The sequence below is a fragment of the Vipera berus genome (assembly GCF_964194415.1).
Source record: "Vipera berus genome assembly, chromosome: 1".
Lineage (NCBI taxonomy): Eukaryota > Metazoa > Chordata > Lepidosauria > Squamata > Viperidae > Vipera > Vipera berus.
In genome coordinates, this window is record NC_138202.1 from 285,964,759 (window position 1) to 285,992,720 (window position 27,962).

At 37.2% G+C, this 27,962-nt stretch overlaps 1 protein-coding gene across 1 annotated transcript in view; it reads left to right on the forward strand.

The window, feature by feature from the left end:
* Positions 1 to 1,223: 1,223 nt before the first annotated feature.
* DISC1 (DISC1 scaffold protein) overlaps positions 1,224 to 27,962 on the forward strand; it is a gene marked incomplete at both ends in the record, with an annotated part of 176,299 nt that continues 149,560 nt past the window's right edge. The window contains 5 exons of the mRNA XM_081312602.1: positions 1,224 to 1,928; positions 2,835 to 2,904; positions 19,152 to 19,299; positions 22,514 to 22,664; positions 25,404 to 25,613. Of these exons, the coding sequence (XP_081168728.1) occupies positions 1,224 to 1,928; positions 2,835 to 2,904; positions 19,152 to 19,299; positions 22,514 to 22,664; positions 25,404 to 25,613 (1,284 nt within the window). The remainder of the gene's footprint in view (positions 1,929 to 2,834; positions 2,905 to 19,151; positions 19,300 to 22,513; positions 22,665 to 25,403; positions 25,614 to 27,962) is intronic.

The following is a 27,962-nucleotide window of genomic DNA, read 5'->3' on the forward strand; positions in this document are numbered from 1 at the left end:
AGGTCTTCAAATTTGACTTTGGAATCAAAGAAGGAAACTTGATTCATCTTCATTTGTTGTAATGGTCAAAACTTTGTGGGTTACAGTCCACTTCTAAGGTTTCTATCAGGTATGTTGTGTATGTGTGGATAATTATAATACAATACATTAATACAACATAGTTTATTATAATGCAATACCCTTGCTTCAACATGTATTTCAGTAGCCAGGAATGTCTATGTGTATGAGCCAAAATCTTTTTTTCTTACATCTCACTGATGCTAATACCACACTTTACATATAGCAAAAGAGATTGTGCTGATAATTCTTTGATTTATTATCCAAAAATGTCAGTCAGATTATTACAGTGCTGCCACCATTTAAACCCATTATTTCAAATCTTTATTTTGCACAATAGTTTCTCCTATAGGCAGCACGCAGTCAGGATAAAATTGCCATTCATACTATTTAGAATTAGTTTCATTGGTCCTTTGTCTAAAGTGTCTAAATTCTTGCATGACAAGAAGCAGCATAAAATAGATGTACATCTGCTCCATTTGATAATGATACAAATGAATTTTGAACAGAAATCTGAACAATTAAAACTTCTGGGGAAAAACATGCCCCAATCCATTAGTTTAAATTATTATCATCAAGCTCTGTTTTTAAGTAATCCCCATCACATTAAACACTACATTTTATTAATTAGTAATTTTGAAGTCACTATCACAACGACACCACAGTTCTGGAGCCCTGCCTTTTTTTTTAACAGAGTATGACAAGATATAAATCTGTGCAGTATTGGGTGGCTTTTTCAAATTAGGTTTCAAAATGCCCTCTTATGTGGAAAAATACGTTTGTGACCATTTTCCCACTTTGTTTATTTTAGAGATTCAAGATTTTAATTACCTGTGGATTCTTAAGAGAAGGTGGAAAAGGAAACAGTGTCCTACAAGAAATAGAATTTGCAGAATCTAATCTGGGTCGCTCACCGAGAAGTTTTGCCTTCCGAGCTTTCGGATCTGTGCTGGAGCCCATCTTCAGAGAACTTCTCTCTGGCAGAGTGTGTATGAAAATAGAATTTCATCCTCCATCTGTCAGTGAGCCAAACTTTCTGAGTAATACAGATAGCACACAATCAAGAGCTTCACTCCTGTTCTTTGAAGATACCATGTGAACCTGTCTTGGGATTATTCTATTTCTGGTGTGCTGTTTAGACCTCCTGCTGTCACAAATACAACAGAATGTCTCAGGCCCAGGCAGCCATCTTGTCAGATTCTCCTGCGATTACCAACCATAAAGGAGATGTCTCACCTCAGATATCTGCGTGGTCGGGCAAGTTGCTACCGGTAGATGCAGTGGAGAAGACTTCTGAGGCTGCTAGTTCACAAAAGAAAGAAAGATTGTGTGCTCATCATCAGGAGAAATGGATTAACACCCAGGAGCCTGAAAACAAAGAAACTTCCTATGGCCCTTCCAGTCTTCAAGATTCCTTCCGCTCACATTTTAGTTTTATCCAGCTCTCACTAAATTCAGCCTCTGAAGCCACTGCAGGTGCATCAGGAAGTAGGGAATCTAAAGAAACTGTGCAATCAGGTGGAGTAGAGAAAACAGAAAATATTAATTTCCATCTACCTGGAGAAGTCCAAAGGATTTCACAAACTGAATTGTGGGCTTCATGTAACTCCCTGTGTGATGGAGTTGGTACCCGTCTGTCGGAAGCTGCCAAGGATGACATTTTGCAGGACTGTGGGAGGCTCTCACCTTTCCACACAAATAATGCATTCTCTTCTTCCACGGATTCTTTGGAGGCAACATCTGCTGATTCTTCGGTGACTTCAGGCTATGAGAGTTGTGGCATTGCTGGTGACCACAGTTGGGACTTTCTGATGAAGGAATATGAACCAGTACTACAGGAATGTTTGTTGGGCAATCGGTGCTTAGTAAAGGTTAGAGTACTCTTTGTGCCCATTTTGTGTGATGGAATTTTAAGCAGGTATAGACATCCAACATAAAGCAATGCAATAGCTGTTGTAATGCTTACTTGGGGTGGTGGTGTTTCTAATGAGAATTTGAGAAGATGCCTATGAAGATATTGTTGGATGGTTATAATTAGTAAGCAAAAAAAGTTACAGAACTACAGAATTACACTGTTGGAAGGGATCTTGGAGGTCTTCTAGTCCAACCTCCTCCCCTCCCCCACTCAAGTAGGAGTCCATATACCATTCTGGACAAATGGCTGTCCAATCTGTTCTTAAAAACCTCCACTGATAGAGTACCCAAAAGCTCTCAAATGCCTCCTTGTCTTTCAAATATCTCAATCCTTTCTACTCTCTTTTTGTCAATAGTTTGCAATATTTACTGCCCTTCAATCTCATGTTAGTTTTCTCCCAATGTCCTTCCTATATGTTTTTCTCCATTGTTTTTGGATCTCGCCTATCCAATCTTTCAGAATGCTGCCTCTGCTCCTGGTGAGCCCAACCAAAATGGAATTAATTACTTTTTGACTTACGTTTTCCTGGTTGAAGCCTCCAAATCTCAAGATGTGTAAAATAAGCAGTCTGCCTTGTGTTTGATTTTTTTCCCCAGTTAGGGAATCATGGGAAACTTGTCTGATTTTCACACCTTCGTATAAATATATTTGGTCATTATATCATTATGTCTATTCTGGGTGCTCTTTAATTCTGAATGATGACTGTGGAATGTGAGGTGACAGAAATATCTTCAGAAATGGTTGGGCCAAGTGGGGTGAAATAAAAACGTTTGAATTGTTGTGATAATAGACACAATGCTTAGGTCACAATTTTTCAAAGCAGCATAGAGGAATATTTCTCATGATCTTTTGATTGATACAGATAAAATCCTTGATGAGAAAACTTCAGAAGCTTCAGGAGAAAGCAGTAGCTGAGGACGACTATGAGAAAGGTATGTTTCCGGCAATCAGTTGCTGCTATAAGTTGTGGATGGGCAAAGCTCAGAACTCACCTTTATTGGCACAACAGTTACGCAAGGTAGTTTAAAAAGAAAATGGCTTGTCAATTCCAGTGTCATCTCAATCTAAGTTCTCTGTGCCTCAGTAGTAAGATCCTTAACATGTGAAAAAACATATTTTAAAATCACATCATAGTCATTCCATTTTACATGTGCATATCTGACGTGGTGGCTCAGTGGGTTAGGATGCTGAGTTTGGCGGGTTGAATCCCGAGTGCCGCGTAGCAGAGTGAGCGCCTGTTACTCATCCCAGCTTCTGCCAACCTAGCAGTTCGAAAGCACGTAAAAATGCAAGTAGAAAAATAGGGACCACTATTTGTGATCTACAACTACAAAAAGGTTAGATTTCTTTTCCTTTCCTCAGCTATTCCTATCTCTAGATCTAAACCCATGACTATTTGTGCCGCCAGGAGACCGTTGTGTTCACATGATCCTTGGGAGGTTGTTGAGTTTTTCTATTTTTCAATGGCATTCATTTGCATTAAGGAATCTCACTTCTACTTGTAGTGAAAATTCATGTAAAAAAGTGGTTCTCTGTAATGCAGGTATCTATTTGGAGCAGAATTATATTTAATTTTCACAATTACATTTGGCACTTCATTTTTCCTGCATCTCCAAGACTGACAAATGTGTCAGTTTTCTGACATTACACTTTTATGCATTGTTTTATTGGTAGGTATCAATTAGTGGTTAGTTTTTTCTAACCTTTTAACTCTTTAATCTACTTACTTCTTTTTCTTCCATTTTTCCTAATGGATATTTGGATATTCTGTATCAGATGATGGAACAGATGAACCAGTGGAACAGCCTGCCTCCAGAGGTGGTGAATGCTCCAACACTGGAGGTTTTTAAGAAGAGACTGGACAGCCATTTGCCTGAAATGGTATAGGGTTTCCTGCCTGAGCAGGGGGTTGGACTAGATGACCTCCAAGGTCCCTTCCAACTTCTTCTTCTTCTTCTTCTTCTTCTTCTTCTTCTTCTTCTTCTTCTTCTTCTTCTTCTTCTTCTTCTTCTTCTTCTTCTTCTTCTTCTTCTTCTTCTTCTTCTTCTTCTTCTTCTTCTTCTTCTTCTTATTATGAACAGTATTCTCAAAACGTTTTATGAAATCCACAGTTTGTTTTCAAGAGCATTTTTATAAAGTAGAACAGAATGAATAATTAAAATGTCATGTTCTTTTTCATATTGTTTGAACTTTCTTAATTTTAGTGGGGGGTTAATAAGTTTTTTTTAAAATAGCAAAGTCACACTTGGAGGAAAAACTGTAAATAAATATATGAATGGATCATTTACCATTACATTCCTTTATGCAAACTTTACTGACATAATTTTCCTCTTGCTGTTCTTGAAGAGCAATTCGCCATATAAAATATGAAACTAACTGATTCACTATATAAAATCAGTAAATAACCTTGTTACATTTAGAAAATCTGTCAGATTTTTTTTCTTTCAAAATGAGCAGAAGTAAGCTCTTATATAGCTATTTTCTTTCTTTTGGTAAACATTCATTCCTTGAACAGACTAAATGCTGCTTAATAGTTTTCTACCAGCATTTCCCCATCCTAATAGTTCTCCATTTGTTTTCCATCTTAGGAACATTCTATGAAGAAGTTCACCTATTTGTTCTGATTTTATAATTTATGTAACATTTGCAATTCATTCTTTTTTTTTACATCAAAAGCAACCACCTTTAAGCCATGCTCCTTATTTTAACACATCTTCTATCTAATATTTTTTTGCAAATCATTCACATTCATAGCTAATAACATACTATATACAAAATATGCACACCTTATCTCTAGTTAATGTGCTTCTACAACATCATCAGAAAAACTGCTTATAAATTTATTCACGAATACATCAAACAATGTTTTATTTTATTTTGTTATATTTTGTGTTCAGTGTTGAACACTGGCAATTGCTACAGCCATACCATTTTTCCATCATTTTTATAGCTTTTATGACTTCCTTTTTTCAGTTTTTTTTCCCTGAGCACTGACATTAATAGCCTTTGTTCTTATTTTATTTATTTATTTATTTAATTTAATTTTTATACCGCCCTTTTCCCGAAGGACTCAGGGCGGTGTACAGGGCAATACAATAAAATACAATATATAAAAATTAAAAGAAATATTAAATACAACAGCCCAATTCAATAAATTAATATAAAATGTTAAAATACCCCTAAACCCATCAGACCAGGCCGGCTTGTTCAAATAAATATGTTTTTAGGTCACGTCGGAAGGAGCGAAGGTCGGGAGCTGTCCGGAGCTCCACCGGTAAACGGTTCCAAAGGTCTGGCGCGCCCACAGAGAACGCCCTCCCCCTGGGGGCCGCCAGTCGACACTCTTTGACCGACGGCACCCTAAGGAGGCCATCTCTGTGGGAGCGCACTGGACAAAGGGAAGTTGATGCCGGCAGCAGGTGCTCCCGTAAGTAACCCGGACCCATGCCATTTAGGGCTTTACAGGTCGTAACCAGCACCTTGAATCTTACCCGGAGGGCAACCGGAAGCCAATGCAGCTCACGGAGTAGAGGTGTTACATGGGAGTATCGGAAAGCCCCCACCACCTCTCGCGCGGCTGCATTCTGCACCAGCTGGAGCCTCCGAGTAGTCCTCAAGGGTAGCCCCATGTAGAGAGCATTGCAGTAGTCCAAACGGGAGGTCACGAGTGCATGAGTGACTGTGCGCAAGGCATCCCGGTCTAGATAGGGCCGCAACTGACACACCAGGTGAACCTGGGCGAAGGCCCTCCTTTCACTCTAATATATCAGTATTACTTCTACAAAATTTTAAAATACTTCTTCCCCTATCCTCTCATTTCAGTTCCATCCCAAATAATTCCCTTTTCTTCTTAGGACATAGTTACTTGCACTACCATTTTTGTAGTAACACATCATGTGTAGAATATATGAAAAGGATCTTTCATGTGTTTGTTAGAAAGCCCGGTTAGAGGTCTTTTAGGTTTGAGGCAATCTAAGTCAAACCAATTCTCTGTGTGAAAAATCTGATCTCTGGTCTGTGGGGCTGTGGCTGCTATAACATCAGGCTGAAGGAGCTGGATTACATTAGATTGATGGCTTGAAATTGGCTCCCCAGAGCAGATGACAACTGAGCTGCATCAGATTTTAAAATGTTACAAATCATTTCTCCCAGTTGGGGTGCCCATTTCATATGGATAGGGCAAAGGTCACCTTCCTCCATGATAATAGGGGTCAAATCAAGAAATAATATATTAGGCAAAAAACCTTGGGCATAACGTAGAGTTAGAAAACTGGCAAAGCCTTTGGGAAAGAAATTCTAAAATAATAAAAGCGGTGGCTTACAAAGAAAACCTATATAAAATGTTTTGGCACTTAATACCTGTGAGGTTAGCAAAAATGTTTAAAAATATGTCTAGTAATTGTTGGAAATGTAGACGAAAACCAGGCACATATTATAATCTTTGGTGGACATGCCCTAAAGCCAAAAGATTTTGCTCAAGAATACATATATGGTTAGAGAAAATGACTAAAAGACACATAGATTTTAAGCCAGAATTATTTTTGTTAGGTATAATTGTAGGAAATTATGAGAAGGAATGTGTATCCTTAATGTTACATGTGTTAACTGCAGCAAGCATTGTATTTGCTCAACATTGGAAAGATGAAGAATTACCAGCAGAGGAAGAGATAATTAAGAAAATTTTGGACTGTGCAGAAATGGGCAGCCTGACCTGAAAATGAAAGAGAAAGAAGATTCAGAATATTTTAGAACATGGGATACATTTTATCACTGTCTAGAAAAACAAGATAGAGAGAAAGAGTTTAACATATATTAGTAAGCTAATATATTGAAACCCAGACAATATGTTGCTGATAAAATATTAAGCATTTGTGACTATAAAAAAATTAATAAAATATTGAAAAAAAGAAATAATTATTAGGAATTTGAATAAATAAAATTCCTGGAAAATGTTCACCATCAGCTATACTAGCTATAAAAATGTTCTCAATAAAAGGGACGGGATTTTTTTTACAAAATTATTATATAATCTATTAGGGAGGGAACAGACCCAAACCAATGAGAAAATTCTGCTGGATAACCAGCAAGCAAAGAACCAGTTAGCAAGATTAAATTCAGATTATTAAGAGTTTGGGAAAACCAACATTTCTCACAATAGCCTTATCATTTCATTGTTTTTATTTTTATCTCTATTCACTTTGCTGATACTCCTTGGTTAGCCTTTTTAACCCATGTCCATTACATTTTTTTTAATTCCATCAAAATTTGCTCTGCATTTTCTCCATCTGTTTTAAGCTTAATGTTCCTTGCTTTCTTTGACATACTCTTTGACATTTTTTCAATCTATGCACATAATGCAGTATTTTACTTTTATCCTCAATTTTGGCACCAATTTATATATGTACATGCACACTCATGCAACACACATATATTGCACATCCCCTTTTATTTTACAATGTCATTCTTTTCATTCATTTTTATCCTTCCCTTTAGTGCACTCTGTGACACTCTGTAACATACTATACTTCCAAGCAACTACTCCTCCTTCTCCTCCTCCTCCTCCTCCTTGATCTACTTTTGAGGCTGTTAAATAATGGTCTGTCTTACATTCAGCCCTCCTGTATACTTCTTTCCTTTCATTATGAAATTGAAACAAACCATTCTTTTCTATGCATTGCCTTTTCATTTACATGAATTGAAAATGAATAAGTTGAGGCTTAACCCATATACTGTATATGCAAAACAAACAGTAAGAGTGAGTGCCTGTTAGTCATCCCAGCTTTTGCCAACCTAGCAGTTCGAAAGCATGTAAAAATGCAAGTAGAAAAATAGGGACCACTCGGGTGGGAAGGTAACATCGTTCCGTGTGCCTTTGGTGTCTAGTCATGCCGGCCACATGACCACGGAGACGTCCTCTTCGGCTTTGAAACGGAGATGAGCACCGGCCCCTAGAGTTGGAAACAACTAGCACGCATGTGCGAGGGAACCTTTACCGTTTACTCTCTAAGTAGTCAGCATACTCATTCTAGGATTTCCAAATCGCCCAAACATGTCTTCTATATTCTTTTGTTCCACCCACTTATTCATTGCACCCAAAGAATAATTTTCTCACTGAATTGTATTCATTCTGAATATTGCATTTTCTTCCCAGATTCATCATTGGTTTTCCATTATCCTGGTTCACAGGAGTGTAACATGCAACTATTAAACTCCTATGGATTTCTACTTTCCTTTACCTTAACAATAATCTAGATGGTATAGATTCTTACTTTCTGACCTATATTTCAACCCTTTTATGATAGAGCCTATACTTTTATTTCCTAGCATTTTCATATACATATTCCACAGAATCAGGCTACCTCCCTTCATTTCTATTGCATTCTTCCTCTTCCTCTTAGTTTCACAAACGTAAAACATATCTATTGCCTTTCCTTTTGGTAATTCATGCTCCTTAGCATTCAGTTCTTTGCTCTTCCAAGTTGTAATACTCCACCTGCCTCGGTCTTCATCAGATATGCATAATTGTTTTGGCCAGTTGAGGCTTTCATACCTTGTTTGAGGAAGATTTTAAAAAAGGTATTAACTAGGTTACCAATCTTAGCGGTTATAATTCCTGCAAATGGAAAAGATCATTTTGGAATACTTGAGAGAATGCCACAAAGGCAATCAGAGTCCCTTTTTACCCCAAACAAAATTATGGTATTCTGTGCAAACTATGATTTCTACCATAGGCACTACATTGCCACCTAAGATATTGTTGCCCACTTCTTCCAGTGTAGTGATACACACTTTGGATATTATTTCGCTACCATTTGTTAATTTAATTTCTTAGGAAACCTATTTTATCTGGAACTTCCTAAAAGTGATTATATTACTTAGAGATTGAATTAACCTACCTTCATGAATATTTATGACAGTTAAAGGAAATATAAAATCATCACACCCAAAATATTTTTTTTTTATTTTATTGAAAAGTTTTAAAATACAATTTTCCTTTAAAAAACCCACCTTCCCCCTCCCTGCTCCCCCCCCTACCTCCCCCCAACCTCCCTCCCTCCTCCCCTCCCTCCATCCCCCCTCCCCCCCCCGACTTCCCAGAGCTAAATACAAGGTATATATCTATAAAAAGGCAATCATAAACAACCATATACTACCCACTATAAAATCTAAAATCCATTACTCTCTAGCTTATATAGGATAAGACACACCTTAACAATATTAACTATATATAAAAAACTACCATTTGTTAATTTAATTTCTTAGGAAACCTATTTTATCTGGAACTTCCTAAAAGTGATTATATTACTTAGAGATTGAATTAACCTACCTTCATGAATATTTATGACAGTTAAAGGAAATATAAAATCATCACACCCAAAATATTTAAATAAATAGATTGCCTGATTAGACCTTAATTCTTTAATTAATTATATTAAAGCCGCTTAGAGTCTCCTCAAATCATGAAATGGGTGGCATATAAATTTAATAAATAATAATATATACAAGTGTGTTTGTGCACATGCTTATTTGTATGCACATATTTTCTTTTTTTCAGTCAACACATGTCTTAATTGAAATGAATTTCACATTATCATGCTGAATGGTACCCATGAACTCAACAATAATTCGTGTAACAGTTTGAATCTTTTCTCTGGGCTTTGCTTCTTTGGAATATAATTGAACTTTTTCATACGCACATATTTTCTTGCTATAGTAAATGGAATTCATAGCATATGGAGAAATTGATTTTTTTGCTCTTTCAATTTTAAGTACAATACTATTCATACATTTTCTTGGCAAGTAAAATTCTATTGGAAAATAGTAACAACATTTTGCCTTGCTTAGCATGGAGGAGATTTTTTTTCTGTTGTCCAAGGATGTTGGAATGTTTTCATGGTTCATTATTCATGGCGGAATTTGACAGCTCCAAGGTTAAACTCACCACTGAGATTTTTTTAAAGAAGAATTTCTGTGGAAGTTGCCTGGAAAAGGTAACTTGCATTTTTATATCAACTCATGCAAGCTTATGCTTTTAGAGGGCATGCATATTTTAATTTTTTCCCCACTTGGATTCTGACAATAAATTGATCTTAAAGAGCTATCATTTAAGTGCGGGATATTTGTTAGATTTTACAACAGAAATAATAATAGTTAAAAAGCATTGATTACAGTTCTAGAAAGGGACGCGGTGGCTCAGTGGGTTAGGACGCTGAGCTTGTCGATCGGAAGGTCGGCAGTTTGGCGGGTCGAATCCCGAGTGCCGCGTAACAGAGTGAGCGCCTGTTACTCGTCCCAGCTTCTGCCAACCTAGCAGTTCGAAAGCACGTAAAAATGCAAGTAGAAAAATAGGGACCACTACGGTGGGAAGGTAACAGCGTTCCGTGCGCCTTTGGCGTCTAGTCATGCCGGCCACATGACCACGGAGACGTCCTCGGACAAGCGCTGGCTCTTCGGCTTTGAAACGGAGATGAGCACCGGCCCCTAGAGTCGGAAACGACTAGCACGCATGTGCGGGGGAACCTTTACCTTTTACCTTTTACAGTTCTAGAAAGCATGGCTTTCTATTTACTTCATGAAGTAGCCTTGGTGGAGCAGTGGGCTAATGCCTCCTTAAGTAACACCAGCTGCCTGCAATTAGTGCAGGTTCGCATCCCACCAGGCTCAAGGTTGACTCAGCCTTCCATCCTTCCGAGGTAGGTAAAATGAGGACCCAGATTGTCGGGGGCAATAAGCTGACTTTGTAATAATGCCGTTTGGGGTGTGTGAAAGCCCTAATAAGCAGGCATATACATAGAATGAAGGCTACTGCTAAGTTTGTAAAGCCGCCCTGAGTCTTCGGAGAAGGGCGGGATATAAATGGAATTAAAATAAAATAAATAAATAAATAAATGTGAAACAATATATGCTCTCAAAAATCACAGCCAAATTTTCAGGTTTTTACATAGCACTATTATTTATAGTATCGTGACTCCTTCTTCCCCTGCTTTCCTTTTCAAATAAAACTAATCAAATAACCCTTATTTGTAACCTAGATAGTTCTGGCTGAGAAATTCTCTGTGATGATCAGATTTTTTTTTTAAAAAAACAGATTCTATTATCAAATGCTTCAGCAATACTCTAATGATAGGATTTCGTGTGCCATAAGCACTTTGGGGACAAAAGTAACATCTTTTATTTTTTTTTAATTAGAGAGAGATAGAGCGAGAGGAGCAGAGAATATGAATGAATAGCAATATCAGCCTTGCAAAAGCCTAGTGGTTAGTGTTGGGCAATATGTAAAAACAAAAGGGTTATAATTTATATGCTGCACTGCTGCTTTGGTTTTGAGGTAAGAACAATGGCAGGTCTGCTTGTGGGGAGAAATATAGAAAAAATATGAAAGAAGAAATGAACCACAATTTCTTAACTAAAATGTAAGTACCACTTATTGCCGTAATTCATAAATTACAGCTTGCAGACCACAGAGATTGGGTTCAAAAATACATTAAGGCAAAACCAAACACATTATATTGTGGTTTAGCATTATATATAAATCCAGCAGTGGTCAGTCTAAGAGCAGTTGGTCTTTTGCATCTGCTGCTGTTGCTTCTGTAGGCTGTAGCTTGTTGTAAAAGCTCTCTAAAGATGAAAGATAACTCCAGCAATAAATTCATTTCTATACTTCAGATAGCCCTCTGAGGTAACTCGTGTAACTGATTGCAGCACTTATTGTCTGATTTAAAAAGTGGGTTAGCAATAGCACATAGCGGTTTACAGAGTCAGCATACTGCCCCCAACAATCTGGGTCCTCATTTTACTGACCTCAGAAGGATAAGGTAAAGCTAAAGGTTCCCCCGCACATGCATGCTAGTTGTTTCCAACTCTAGGGGCCAGTGCTCATCTCCATTTCAAAGCCGAAGAGCCAGCGCTTGTCTGAGGATGTCTCTGTGGTCATGTGGCCGGCATGACTAGATGCCAAAGGCACACGGAATGCTGTTACCTTCCCACCGTAGTGGTCCCTATTTTTCTACTTGCATTTTTATGTGCTTTCGAACTGCTAGGTTGGCAGAAGCTGGGACGAGTAACAGGCGCTCACTCTGTTATGCAGCACTCGGGATTCGACCCGCCAAACTGCTGACCTTCTGATCAACAAGCTCAGCATCCTAACCCACTGAGCAGCTGGAAGAATTAGCCTGTAATACTTCATTCTAACCACTGCACCATCATGGCTTAGTAGGCTTGGATCTAAGTTATAATACCTTGGCCTATCCACCTCTTAGTGGATACTTCTCCAGTTATCTCAGGATCACATTTTTGTCTTCTAAAAACTGGGCAATTTTTTTTAAAAAAACAACACCTACTATAATATAGCAAGTAAACATTGTCTTGGTTGTATAAATTATTTACAGCATTGATTTATTTCACCTGCTGCTAAATATTTTTATGTGCATTCTTTATATATAGCTCATATCATAGTGATCATGGGGGAGACAGAGTCTCCAGTTACAGTGTCTGTATTTCTGAATATGTGAACTTTGGGCATGATTACCAAGTTCTATATATAACCTACATGGTGTCTAAGTAATGGATAAGTTTTGAAAATGTATTTGTGGGTTTTCTATGTATGCTGATCTAGCCTACAGGGCTGAAATTTTATTGGAAGAAAAACCCTATTGTTCAGGTCCATCTAATCACATTTCTGATCATATCACTCAATAGCTGAATGCAGTTGTGATATAGTTTTAAGAAAGAAGGTCCTGATAACACTGTCACATTGTACTCTTCAGGGGACATAAATGGATAAAAAAAGGAGTCACAATTGCAAAAAATAAAAAAAAATAAAAATGAAGCTTTAATTGTGTTTTTTTTTTACTCTCCTGCAGATGTCCCTGCTTGCCTTTGAAATCATTCTGATACTAAACCAGGTAGCAATAGAATACTGAACTGATTTATTTTAGTTGATTTATTTCATACTACTCCAGATATGTAATTGCTGTGCCTTACAAAGTTGGTTATTGCCCCCTGCAAATTGCTAGGATTCTTTTACCAGTTTTACTACTTTCGATATCTACAGTTTACAATTTAGAGATGTCAGCTCACAGCAAGAGAGAATTTAGATTGAAATTCCCATGGCTAAGCTTCATGCAGGCTATCATATAAACAGGCTAGCACTGATTGCTAGCATTGTTTTTCTTTGAAAAAGAGTGAAATCTTACTTCTGCTTCAGGCTGGATAGAGAATGATCCATTATCTGATGTGGACTTTACAGTATTTTGATCTTGTCCTTGCTTAAATGCATATTCTTATCCAAGTGGTGGATAGCTCAGGGTTGAACTGATGATGTTACCTGCTCAGGTAATGAAACATCTGCAAGCAAACAACCAGGCTCGGAAAACAGCAAGAATTTCTTTTATCCCAATTTATTCTTATGCTATGATGATGCAATTTTGCAAATAGAAAAAAATGTCTGCAATCCCGATGGCATATTTTATTTTAAAGCAATGAATGAAATGGTATAATTTTTTTTAAAAAGCCATCCATGTTAATATTTATTTCTAGGTGAAGTTTGTTTTAAAAAACAGAAAAAATGTGTGAAGATATCTATTGGTATCTTGATTCCTAACTTTTAATAGAATGCCTAATTATTAAACATTATCAGAATGTCTAAATTTGAAAACATTTTCTCCAGGGGTATTTTCTTTATTGGAAAAAGTATTTTATTTAATCATGTCCACAGGGAAATCTTGATTATGTCACCAGAATAAAGAATAATGATATTCTTCACAGGTATTGGGAAATTTTGCAAATGCAATTATTAGAGAGCTCATAAGATCAGAAAATTTCTCAGGAACATGCCATTCTTTCACCTTGATAAATCAGAGGAGAAAATAAAAGGTTTTAATTTGGTGGGTTCTGGAGCTGCGTGTGTGATACTTAGCTGTCTAATCAGAGCTCTTTCAGAGGATAGAAAACAGCAGATCCTTACATTGTTTTCAGTTTAACAGCAAATTGCAGTTACTATAAATGGTATTCTTTGAAGTTGTAAGAGATTACCTCCCATAATGATATATGATGATGACACAGTCTTGTCTTCATATGTTGATGACTTTAGGGAAATTTCCCTGTGTATTGATATAGACAGACTCTTGTCTGTTTCATTAAATCACATGAAAACAAGGATATTCATGGGCAGACATAAGAGTGCAGAGCGGAGATTTTATATTTGGGATTTTTGGGAACATGGATATTAACCTTGATTATGAAGTATATCATTACAATTTGTTTTCTCTCCAACATTTTGTTAACCTTAGAATTACTTCTACATATTAGTAAGATCCTTCCGCTGTGACCTGAAGACATGGTTGTTCCAACAAGCGGGCCTGGACTGACTACAATTTTTAATTAGGCTTTTTATTGGGTTAAATTGTTTTGTAATTTTGCATTTATTGTTTAATTCTCTTTTAAATTTTTTACTCTTATGTTTTTTAATTTTTATTGTTGTGAGCTGCCCTGAGTCCTCAGGGAGAAGGGCAGCATATAAATTTAATAAAATGAAATGAAAGATCAAACATCCAATGAAAGAGAGTTTCCAGCTCTTAAAACAAGAAGTACTTGAAGTGTATAGTTTTCTACACTGAATTCAATTCAATCTCCATCTTGATTAGGAGAATTATTTTTGCCTTGATAAATATTTATATTTGGAAATAAACACTCAACTTTTGTACGGTAATTTAAAAGTAACATGTGAGATTTTAATTATGTATACTGTACATACCATGTTCATTGCCCTTATCATCATTTGGTTTTAAATATAAAATATAAATTAAATATTTAATATTAATATAAATTAATAATTTTATATTAATGTACAGGTATTAAATATAATACAAAGGAAAACAAACCATGGTATTCTTAAAAATATGGAAAAGAAATCTGGATGGGAATGTTGATTGGTCCTGAAGCAAAACATGGTGCATAATTTTCTTGTGCTGTAAACCATTGTTTTTGTTAGCAACAATTATTGAGTGCAACAACCTTTAGCAAGGGAGGATAATGACATAGTGGAAGGGACTTTTTTTCCCATTTGACTTTTACATAATGTGTCATCTTGTCCTAGAGCGCAAAAAGAAGTCATGTTTGACAGATTTGATGGAGTAATAACCTGACAGACGTTTATTGTTTGGAAGGATACTTTTGTTGAAATGGCAGCCTTTTCATGTATCAGTCATGATAACATAGTTGATGGCACATTATTTGAAGACATTTTATTTTAGTTAGTAAGTTATCTCTGTTTTTAAACTGAAGCTCAGTAATGGTTGCTAGTATAGCTGACGGTATTTGTTTTGTTCAGGATGTTAGTAGAGGTGAGTCACATTCACAGCCCATTTTTCTGAATCTATGGTAAACTCATATTGCTTTATGAGCTCAGTACAAGATGTTGGTTTGATTTGGGAAGAGAAGATTTTTTTGTTATTAACTGCAGAGTGAGGTTGTAGCAATGGGTGCACCATTGGAAAATCTGGAAAAAACAAGTTAGGGACAGATTGCTTGGAGAAAATCTATCTACTGTATGTTCTAAAACAGGGCTTTTCAACCTTTTCACCCATTGTACCACTTTTAGAATATGGCAACATCCGAGTACCACCAGTCGCCTAGCAAGGTGTCAAAAACTTGATGACCAAAAAAAAAAAAAGGAAAAAAGTGATGAAGTACAGGTAGTCCTCGACTTACAACAGTTTGCTTAGTGACACTGAAAAAAGTGCCCCCCAAGCCACAACCGAGCAAGATACCTGCCTGCCCGCCTGGTGGTGCTCTTCTTCCTGTCCGAGGTTTTCATTGTTGTGAGCATTTCTATTGAGGATTGGCAGTGGGGGTGTGGGGTGGGGGTGTGTTTGGTTTTTATTCCCCCCCCTCTGCTGGGTGGTTGCAGCAGGTTTTGGTCACTTCACATGACCCTGGGACACTGTGACCATCATAAATATGAATCAGTTGCCAAGCATCTGAATGTAAATCACAAGACCCTGGAGATGCTGTAACATTCCAGCTGATCGGTGCTTCTTCTGGGCTCAGAAGCACCAGGATCAGTGGAGCTTGGCGCTGATCCTGGTGCTTCCACTGAGCCCTGACAGCCCTGCAGCTCCAGCCATCTCTCGCTCAGGCTTGTGCGGTGCTGCCACCGGTTCAGCTCATTCCCCTCCCCCACTACCACCTTTCTAGGATGGTTGCATACCACCTGCCAGGTGCCAATATACCGCAGGTGGTACCTGTACCACTGGTTGAAAAGCCCTGTTCTAAGAGTCAACACTTGAAATATAATCAATAAGTCAATCAAAGTTATCTACTTTGTTGTACCATTGTGAAGTCTGATCTTCACAGCAGTCCTATGAGATGAGATAGGCAAAAGGATAGTGAACACCCAAAAGTAGGTTAACTGTGTGATTTGAACCTCGCTAGAGTCTTACAGTGCCCTCTTTTTGATTAGGACAGGCAGCAGTTGTCTTCTAAGAGATTAGGTTAAGCTAATAAATCTTAAATTATTAAATTCTGCAAAAGGTATTTTAATAAGGCAGGAGAAGTTGTGTTAAACAAGTAAAATATTTCTGAATTACTCGCTTTCAAGGGGGATCTGGATAAAACTTTTGTTCTTATCTTTTATGTGCCTGTTTTCTGAATTCTGGATTGGCTTTTCCAGGCTAAGACACAATTTGTTTTCAGGAAGAAATATTTGGAGTTATTTTGTTAATGGGTGGAGAGTATTCACAATAAAGTGTGTGGGTCACTCCAACCACACTTTTGCTCTAGAAAATGAAGATTTCTTATGAGTTTTCTATAGTTATCTCTCTGAAAACTGTTGTATACTTTTAATGTTTTCTCTAGCACTAACAGATCAGGCCTGCAAAAATCACAATGACAACTAGATAGCAGTAAAAAGAATAGAAAAAACTTTGCTACCAACTAGTATCCATCAAATTTCTGTCCCTAGATCAGTAAATCCTAATTACTTTTAATTTCTTGGAGATATTCCTTGTCTCTAGTGAATTCACAAGCCTATGATTTTCCATTTGGATAAACCTTAGTTCAGATTATATTTTCATTTCTCCATAGCACCTGGGCAGATTTTCCTTCTAAGATGTAATAATAATAGTAGATCTGAATGTATTTGCACAGCTGAGAGGATAAGCATATATTAAAAAGAATGAAAAACAGTGATTGTGCTTGTAAGTGATGAAAGCATTGAGGATTTTTTTGTCACTCAGACAAAAACAAGTATTGAATTTTACTTTGAAGAACGCATATTTAAATGCTCTCTATAAAATTATAATGCTTCTGTAAAAGAAGAAAATGACACTTTCTAAATTGTAAGTTATTAATGAAAATATATGTCTTTTTAATTCAATGAAGAAGTAATAATTATTTTCAGATTTGCCCTTTGTTCAGATTCTTAAAGGTCCTCAAAAGTAAATTCAGTGTAAGTGGCAATCTAAATTATAAGTATTTTAGAAAAGGAATTTAAAACCTGCTTAGAGTATGTGATAAGATTAGTGCTGAAAACAGTTCAGATGAGTTTTGGCAGCTGTTGAATGCAGTTACAGAATCAATCAAACTTTTAAAACTTTACATTAATAAATAGAATAGATTTTTAATATATTCTAGATCAGGGGTGTCAAACTCAATTTCATTGAGGGCCGCATCAGCATTGCGGTTGCCCTCAGGGGGCAGGGTGGGCGTGGCTAGAGTGTGTATGGCCTAGTGGGTGGGCGTGGCCATCTCTACATCGTTCGCATCAAGGGTGCCTATTTATTTATTTATTTATTTATTAATGGGACTTATATCCCGCCCTATCTCCCGAAGGACTCAGGGCGGCTAACAACAATATGGGGGCCTGGGCAGGAGTGGGACAGATCTGAGGGTCTCTGGCAGGAGGGGGGTCTCTGGGCTGGGGCCAAGGCAGTGGGGGCCGTTCCCTCACTGTTTCCAGGATGGCTTCGCGGGCCGCATGAAACCACTTCGTGGGCCGGATCCGGCCCCTGGGCCTTGTGTTTGACATGTCTGTTCTAGATTGAGCCTCCTTCAGTCTAATATGATCTATATATTCAGTATTGAGCCCAGATTCTCAAGCCAGAATGACCATCATGGGGCTTCTAGTCCAACTTTTCTTAAAAGCACCAAATTAGGAGAATGTTGGCCTGCCAATGTAAAATTCTGAAAATAGCACTAAAACAACAACAACAAGAGCACAGATTACAATCGCTGATTGTTGTTTTGGGGAACTTTGGACAATGCAAGTGCAGAACCTGAGAAGTCTTAATATTCTGTTTCTTATCTTACATTCTGCAAAAAAAAAAAAGGTATGATCTGGGGTTTTTGCTGGACTGGTAGTTCAATCTTTCCTCTATGATTTCTTGCCTGAAGGCTGTGTTGGGTTCAGGTTTTACTAGAGACCTGAAGTCTGAGGTCCAATAGCAGCCTTCCCTTCCCTGCCCCAGGGCCATTCTGGGTACCTTAGGATGAATCTGTCCCCTTTCTTAGGGCTGTTGCATAATTAGCATCATGACAAATTTGACCTAAGAATTTGCCAGTGAAAAACTGTCATGAATGAAGTGATTATGGAGGGTTATCAGATGTCTGAACAGGCAGAGGAGGACTTAGACAATTGGAAAAGAGGATAAGTAGTGGAAAAGAGGACCAACTTACTTGATATCTATGACAAAAATTACAGCAAAAATAGTGAAAAAAATGTACTTTAGGCCTACATATACGGTATGTGGAATTACTTTTTCCAACATTAGAAAGACTGGTTTTCAACAGCAATATTTTTTCAACAAATCTTTCTTTTCAAGAACATATGCTAGTAGCAATATTGAATCAGTGATGATGTGCTTTTCAAACTTCACCATAGAAAGATATGATGAGTCATGTGATATACCAAATAAAATAATCCTATATTGAAAGGACTAGACTGAAGCTGATTGCTGGAATCAGGAAATTAAATAACATAAGCCTAGGCTGTCGAGTCTGTCGACAAATATTTTTCAGGTCTGTTTTTAAAAATTGCATCCATTTTTTAAAATAAAATCAGTTAAAATATTTCACAAATAAATGTTTTCTGCATATCTAATATCACTTTGTCATTTGATTTCAGACAAATTGTAACATACTGTATAGCATTTGATAATGCAATTCTCCTTTGTTCTCCTAGCTGATAAATTTAGAAGAAGACTTGAGGAGCTGCATAAAGAGAAAAGATGGCTGAATTTTCAGCTTCCTTCACAGCATCCTTCCGTTAGCAGCTTCTTGGACAAAATCAGAGTCTACATTCAAATGATATTGTATGAGGGAGTTCATAAGTAAGTGTGCAAGAACCTGATGCCTTTCCACACAATTATGTTGGAATTTATGAAGTCAGAATTTTAAATCTGTCTATGGTTGAAAACAGGGCTTTTTTTGTCATAGAACGCTCAGAACGGAGTTCCGGCACCTTTTTTGGATAGAACCTTGTAGGGTAGGCAAGGCGGGTTGTATGACATGTGTGAGTTCCGGCACCTTTTTCTTTTACAAAAAAAGCACTGGTTGAAAATAGTGGGACACTGTATATGTTTGTGTGTGCTGATCTGTACTTATACACAAATAAATTTAGTTTTAGTGTTAATACCACTTTATAATGCTTTGGTAAGGCCACACTTGGAATACTGCATTCAGTTTTGGTCACCATGATGTAAAAACATGTTGAGACTCTAGAAAGAGTGCAGAGAAGAGCAACAAAGACGATTAGGCAGCTGGAGGCTAAAACATACAAAGAACGGTTGCTGGAATTGGGTATGTCTAGTTTAATGAAAAGAAAGACTAGGGGTAACCTGATAGCAGTGTTCCAATATCTCAGCGGTTGCCAAAAAGAAGAGGGAGTCTATCTATTCTTCAAAGCACCTAAGGCAGAACAAGAAGCAATGGATGGAAATTAAGATTGCTTCAAGGAGAAAAGCAATCAAGAATTTTCCTGACAGAACAATTAATCAGCGGAACGACTTGCCTCCAGAAATTGTGGATGATCCAACACTGGAAGTTTTAAAGAAGAGATTAGACAGCCATTTGTCTGAAATGGTATAGGGTTTCCTGCCTGAGCAGGGGGTTGGACTAGATGACCTCCAAGGTCCCTTCCAACTCTGTTATTCTGTTAGTGCAGTGTGGATATAAGAATCTGAACTGGGAACTGATATCCTGCTTTTGCCATAAATTGCTTTAAAGCAAAGTAGAATGTTCACCTTAATGTTCCTTTCTGTTATAGAGGGTTAATTCTGACCCATTTCTTGAGTGTTAATGGAGGTGAACTGTTTTGAATAGTGTACAAGTTTTGTGTAAATGCTAAGCATTTGATGATGATAACTGTTTGGGAGCACAGTCCAGTGAGAAAGTTTACTGGCAATCTTTATTGGAATATATGTGCAAGTCCTAGAGATTTTAAATTGGCTTGCACGATAGAGCATCCCGATGGACTATATCTTTACTAATTTACTGATGCATAAATAGTTAAAGAATTTAATCTGAAGAGCTGTCTTCTTCAATCAATTGCCAAACAGTTTTGTTAAGGCTATAGCTTCCATAATTACTGTCTGGCAAATCTAAGAATTGCATCCCTGTCACTTGTGGAAAACTGCTTTAGAGTAATTTTTAGATTAGTATCCATAGCAAAATCCTGAATTTATTTTTTTTGTTGTATTTCTCCTCAACCACCTGTGCCAGAAATGATAACACTGCAGTCCATTATCACTGATTTAGCTTTTCCCTCGTTCTCTGAAAAATTAATAGCTGTGCTGAAAATAGCAAGCATCTACACATTTTTCATTGTGTCCATCCTTTGGCTGGATTTGCTATCTGGTATGCTGTTGGCAAGTGAGGCACTGACATCAGGAAACCTTAAACTGAGTACTTTTTCAACTGATTAGTTTCTATACAAATTTCCTAAGTAATAGGACTGAATGTTGAAACTCATTGGAGTAAATACTGGAGAAAGAGAAGACCACTTAGCTGCAAAACTGATAACATTTTTTAAAAAAGTACTCTAGAAAACATATGCATGTATTGCAGCCTAATTTGAAAATCTTTCAAATATTCCTAGAAAATCTGAGCAATTCTGATGAAGAGATAATGGTGCTTCGCTAGTTTGAGCTAAGAAAGCACAAATTAAAACGTTTATTTATAGAACTCTTCTTTGGTAATTATTATTTGTTTTATCGGCAATAACATTATAAGAAAAATATGAGAACTGGGATTCTCTGTTTGTTTTGATTTGATTTGATTTGATTATTAAATTTATATGCCGCCCTTCTCCCTATATGCGGGACGACATCCTTTGGGAGCTCTCGAAGGACTGTCATTTCTGTTATTAAGTAAGAGATTTGTTGAGTTAATTTTGCCTCAATTTACAACCCTTCTTGTTAAGTTGTTAAGTGAATCACAGCACTGATAAAGTTAGTAACCCGATAGTTAAGTGAATCTGGCTTCCCCATTGACTTTGCTTGTCAGAAGGTCGCAAAAGGTGATCACATAACCTTGGGACACAGCAACGGTCATAAGTATGAACCAGTTGCCAAGCGTCTGAATTTGGACCAAGTGACCATGGGGATGCTGCAAAGGTTGTAATGGTGAAAAACGGCTTTAAGTCACTTTATTCAGTGCCGTTGTAACTTTTAACAGTCACTAAATGAACTGTTGTAAGTCAAGGACTACCTGTATTTGATCATTGGGAAAATGTTTGAAACCTGTGAATCTGCCTCTGAGTTTATATCTGTATTTTTAAAAATTTCTTGACTACCCATAAATATTTTGTTACTTACTAATGTGAAGTAGGCCTTCCTTGCTTCCTTGAATATTAAGAAGATATATGAAGAGATATATGAAAGATGGCCCTCTGTACATACCAGATGAGTGAGCTTGTGGCTTTCTGTCCTAATCTCCAAGTGTGCCTTTTCTTCCTGAAAGACTACTGGATGTATCCAACAGTTGGCACAATGGTTGGATCATGTGATTAATTATGAATTGGATTTGGAGTGTTCTTTTCAGGCCTTTGTGTGTTGGTTAGGGTTAGGGTTAGGGTATACAGTAGGGTTAGGGTATACAGGATATACAGTATAAGTGGAACATTTTGCCAAGTAGGTGAGAATAGAAAGTGTGATTCGCTACCAAATGGCTTATAAAGAATGATTAGGTTATTTATCTGGCTGCATTGAATGAAACTAGTTTGGGAAAAGATTTATTGGCATGATGGATTTTCCTCAATTAAAACAGGCAACTGTATCTTACTGTGTAACTAGGGGCCATCAATCATCTACACAGAAATATCACAAAATTGATTAAACGTGTATAAAGCTATTTCATAAAGCTCTGTGCCATTATTATTAATCAAAGACTTCTACTTTTTTTTCTGCAGAACAAACCATTGGCACATGCAACATGGCATTGTGCCATGATTTAAGAGGCAATAAGTTAGTGCTAAATGATAGGTGGATAAATATACAAGGTTAAGCATTCTAAATTGACATATTAATTATTACATTGATTCTCAAGGGATTCAGTAAAGGAATATGTTGCATTTATTCATTTGCCCGTGGTCAGTAATTGGCTTATTTTTGGCAAAGAAAATGGTATGATAGACACAGAAAGAGAATTTCCTATAGAGAGTACAGGGAATGGCCTTGAAGGACAGACAGGAGGAGAGGTGCTAAGGCAGATAAGAGGGGCTTGACCTTGGGCCAAGAAAGCAACTGAAGAAAATGTTCAGACAGGCCCCTTCCAAGTTCACATGAAGATAAAGGAAGGGAGGGAGAGGTAAATTCAGTGAAGGAAACAATACAGATAGAAAAAAAAATCATTTAAATAAATGATTTCCAATCTTCTTTACAGCACTTACAAACTTGCTATCTCTCCATCCCCTTTAAAACTACAAATATAATTTCCTTTCTATTTTTAATCTTTTTTAAATCAGCAAATCTAGAAATCACTAAGTCATTTTTATCCAGTTTCAACAAAAATTTCATATAAGATCTTTTCTTTTCTGAAAGTAATTCTTGTTTTATCCCTGATCATCCCAACAACGTAGTATCTTTTTCTACTTAAATCTAATCACTCCTTGTCAGTTGGAATGGTATCCCTTTCTGTTTGAGATTATCAATCAGAAAGATGTGTTCTTTTTCTTCACACAGTTGTTGTAGAACCTGATTGTCTTCTTTGTCACAAAGTGCACAGTGGCTTTTGGTATATTTCTTGATTTTACAAATCTTATATTAATTTGATTCACCTTATCAACTTCTGCATCATGTCATATTTGCCCCATTTCAAAAATTTTGTTAAGACTGCAGCAGCCCTTTCCTCAATATCATCACAAGGTTGTTCTTATTCCACTTCTGGGCTGTCTTAGTTTCCATTTATTTTTTTCCTTTTTAAAAACTTTTTTCTGTTTTAGTTTCTAAAATTTCTATCATTCCCTAAATCTGCCCACATTTTTAATTCATTTTTCTTCTTTTCTCCATTCTTCCTAAAAAAATATAAGCAAATCTCGCTTAACAAATTCAGCCACTGTTATTGTCACAAATGCTGTGATATTCTTCCCCAATTCTTCAAACATCCATTGTAGAATCTCAGGTTTAATTCCTATTGTTTGCTATGTTAAGGGTCCTTCCTTCCTTCCTTCCTTCCTTCCTTCCTTCCTTCCTTCCTTCCTTCCTTCCTTCCTTCCTTCCTTCCTTCCTTCCTTCCTTCCCTCCTTCCTTCCTTCCTTCCTTCCTTCCTTCCTAAATAAACATTTATAAAGAGCAGTGGGCTAATGCCTCCTTAAGTAACACCAGCTGCCTGCAATTAGTGCAGGTTCGCATCCCACCAGGCTCAAGGTTGACTCAGCCTTCCATCCTTCCGAGGTAGGTAAAATGAGGACCCAGACTGTTGGGGGCAATAAGCTGACTTTGTAATAATGCCGCTTGGGGCCCCCCGAAAGCCCTAATAAGCAGGCATATACATAGAATGAAGGCTATTGCTAAGCACATTGATTTGTGCTTAGATTGTAAGCCGCCTTGAGTCTTCGGAGAAGGGCGGGATATAAATAGGATTAAAATAAAAATAAAAATATTTAAATAACTCTAAATAAACATTTTTTTAAAAAAAATATATAATCCAGAATGGAAAAGCAACAAGCAAAAGAGAGCCTGCGCGAGGCTTTTCTCTATAACCTTAACTCTTTGATCCCTTTCAGATGTCTATAGGTTTATAGTCTATGATATATATATTTTTTGCAATTGTCCTTGTTTAAAAAAGTTAACCAATCATTTCTGTTGGAAAATTTAAACAGACCCTTTTCCAATGAAGTTATGTATTATTTATATAATTAATTCAAAGGCACTTTAAAGTGAACAATTTTCCAAATTTGACTGATCCCTTTATCCATTTTAAATGTCCATCGATCAAAATTTTGGTAAGTGTTTCACTTTTAATTACTTTAAATTCCTTATAGTTGGTTGTTTTTTTTTTTGTTTTTTTTAAATTCACTTTAATCGCACCTTGGTCCAAAGGAACACTCATCAGGTTTAAGCCTTTTCAGATAGACTAGACAGGAAAGACAAACAAATGAGCTAATTCTATTTTATTATAAGACAACATTACATCAGACAGCTTGCAAATCTGATAATACAAATCTCCCACCATCTCTTTTACAGGCTGAGAAGTTAGGGAGATTCTATTCTGAGTTTCTTTCTGAGGGCTACATTCTGCCTTATCTGTTTGTTCCCTAGGTGGCATCTTTTCCCTAACCTCACCTGCCATCCCTGTTTCCTAAGGTTTATTCCCGTATACCATTACACCAGCTAGTCTAGTTGTTTTACTGTTCAGAAGGTCCCTGCATATGTAACACAAAGTGTACATTGCAACATTGATGTTTGAGTGAACCCAGAATCTTTTAGCAAGGTCTGCTGGGGTTGTGACTTTGTTTCTTCTGTGTCTCCCAGTGTTCTTATCCATGGATTGCGCGCAGGTTCCCTATGAATCCCTGGGGTTTTCTTGGAAGGAACTGCCTTCTGGAGCAGATATGGGCAATCTCTTGGCTTCTCCATATCCAGAGAAGCACTGTTGAAACAGGCTTGCCATCCAGTCATCAGTTTCCACCTTAGCATCATCTCTATTCTTTGGAAACTTGTCAGTTCACCATTTTTCTCCACCGGGGAAACCCCTCAGGTGTTGTATTTTAATCAGGAAATGGCATCTTTTGTTCAACTCATAAAGCAATTGACTGCTGAAGTACTGATTTTGTGTATTCAATAAATGAAGCATCATTGTGTGAATAGAGAGTTTTCTCTACTAAGCCTTTTCTCTGCTAAATCTTTAAGAAATAATTGTTTATTTAGCCTTTCTAACCCTGTCCTGGCATTCTACAGATATATTGGACTGTATGTTGGATTCATGATCATTGTAGTCCAGTACGTATGGAAATTACCAGATTGGAGAAAATTGTAACAAATATCATTATGTGTTTCCATTAATACTTTCTGAATGCTGTAACAGGGAAAGGAAACGTCTCCTAGGAAAAAGTGATCAGAAGATATTAAGCCTTCCTTATCATGAAACGATACAGGTTCCAGTTACAAAACGGGATCAGCTGCTTGAGGAAAAGAAGTGGATACAGGTAAGCAGAATATAATGTACTTTTTGTGGGATAGATAAAGAAATACACAAATTAGCACACATTTGTTGTTGCATGACAAAAATCTTGAATTAATCTATCTGTTACTTGAAAAAAAAAGGGAAATTGGCACCATAAGAGTTATACAAATTTTAAAAATACTTGGATACTCCATGTTCAGTTTGGTGAACATGTTTTTATTTTATAGTATTAGTTTCTCTGTATTTTTCTTTTCTAAAAGTCTCCTAATAGCTTGATAGACAGAACCATGAAATCAATATGCTAAGTTTGTAAAAGCCGCCCTGAGTCTTTGGAGAAGGGCGGGATATAAATGGAATTAAAATAAAAAAAATAAATAATATGGCAATCAGTATTTTTATTTGCTTGCTTGCTTACTTATTAATCACATTTATTTTTTTTTTTTTTGTTAGCTGCGAAGTCATGTCCGACCCATCGCGACCCTATGGACAATGTTCCTCCAGGCCTTCCTGTCTTCTACCATCTTCTGGAGTCCATTTAAGCTCACGCCTACTGCTTCAGTGACTCCATCCAGCCACCTCATTCTCTGTCGTCCCCTTCTTCTCTTGCCCTCGATCTTTCCCAGCATTAGGCTCTTCTCCAGTGAGTCCTTCCTTCTCATTAGATGGCCAAAGTATTTGAGCTTTAGCTTCAGGATCTGGCCTTCTAAAGAGCAGTCAGGATTGATCTCCTCTAGGACTGACCGGTTTGATCGCCTTGCAGTCCAAGGAACTCGTAGGAGTCTTCTCCAGCACCATAGTTCAAAGGCCTCAATTCTTTGGCGCTCAGCCTTTCTTATGGTCCAACTTTCACTGCCATACATTGCAACTGGGAAGACCATAGCCTTGACTATACGCACTTTTGTTGACAGGGTGATGTCTCTGCTTTTTAGTGTGCTGTCTAGATTTGCCATGGCTTTCCTTCCCAGGAGCAAGCGTCTTTTAATTTCTTGGCTACAGTCCCCATCTGAAGTGATCTTGGAGCCCAGGAAAATAAAATCTGTCACTACCTCCATTTCTTCCCCATCTATTTGCCAGGAATTGAGAGGGCCAGATGCCATGATCTTGGTTTTCTTAATGTTAAGTTTCAACCCAAGTTTTGCACTCTCCTTCTTCACCCGCAACAAGAGGCTCTTTAGTTCTTCACTTTCTGCCATTAGAGTGGTATCATCTGCGTATCTTAGGTTGTTGATATTTCTTCCAGCAATCTTAATTCCAACTTTTGGAATGCGTGAATCCTTTTTGTTAAATACGATGTACTGTTTGTTATTCATTAATTACTTGAACATTACTGGAAAAATTCTTATCAAAATGGTACTGTTATCACCAGCACAATTTCTATTGCATTGTTAACAGTTCTATTCTTCTGGCAAAATAGGCAGTATCTTAAAGTTTATTGGCAGTACATTTAAACTAGAAGAATTGACTCAAAATATAAGCTGATGTTTTAAATAATAATAATAATAATAATAATAATAATAATAATAATAATAATAATAATAATAATAATAATAATAATAATAATAGTAATAATAATAATAATTTTATTTGTATACCACCCTTCTCCCGAAGGACTCAGGGCGGTGAACAGGGCAAACATATAAAAATACAAGAATACAAATATTAAAAAAGATTAAACAAGGTGCCCAGAACTAACAACAATAAGTTAAAATGCACTAAAACAATCTTAAAATCCAAACCCATCACCCATCAGGCCAGGCCGGCTTGTTCGAACAAGTAGGTCTTCAGATCGCATCGGAAGGAGCGAAGGTCGGGCGCCATCCAGAGCTCAACTGGCAAACAGTTCCACAAATCCGGCGCGCCCACAGAGAAGGACCTCCCCCTGGGGGCCACCAGACGACATTCTCTGACCGGTGGCACCCTGGTCAGAATATAGAAAAACAAATGGCATTTCAGGGCTTTTGTTCTTTAAAAAAGAAGAAACCACAAAAGGAGAATATTTGTAGCTTAGGGCTGAAATGAAGGGTCCTTGATATTCTCTGAGTTTTTTTTTTCTTTCTTGCAAATGTTTCATTACTCAAACTAAGTTACATCATCAGTGCTGATGGGAGTGGGGTTCGTTCTCAGGTTATATAGGGCAGGGGGTCTTCAAACCTGGCCCTTTTATGACTTGTGGACTTCAACTCCCAGAACTCCTCAGTCAGCATGCTGGCTGAGGAATTCTGGGAGTTGAAGTCCACAAGTCATAAAAGGGCCAGGTTTGAAGATCCCTGTTATAGGGCAAGCCACTAGACTAGAATATAAATAGAGAGCAAACCACATTTCCTGCCAGCACTGGTGATGTAACCTAGTTAGGGGAAGAAAATAGCCAAGT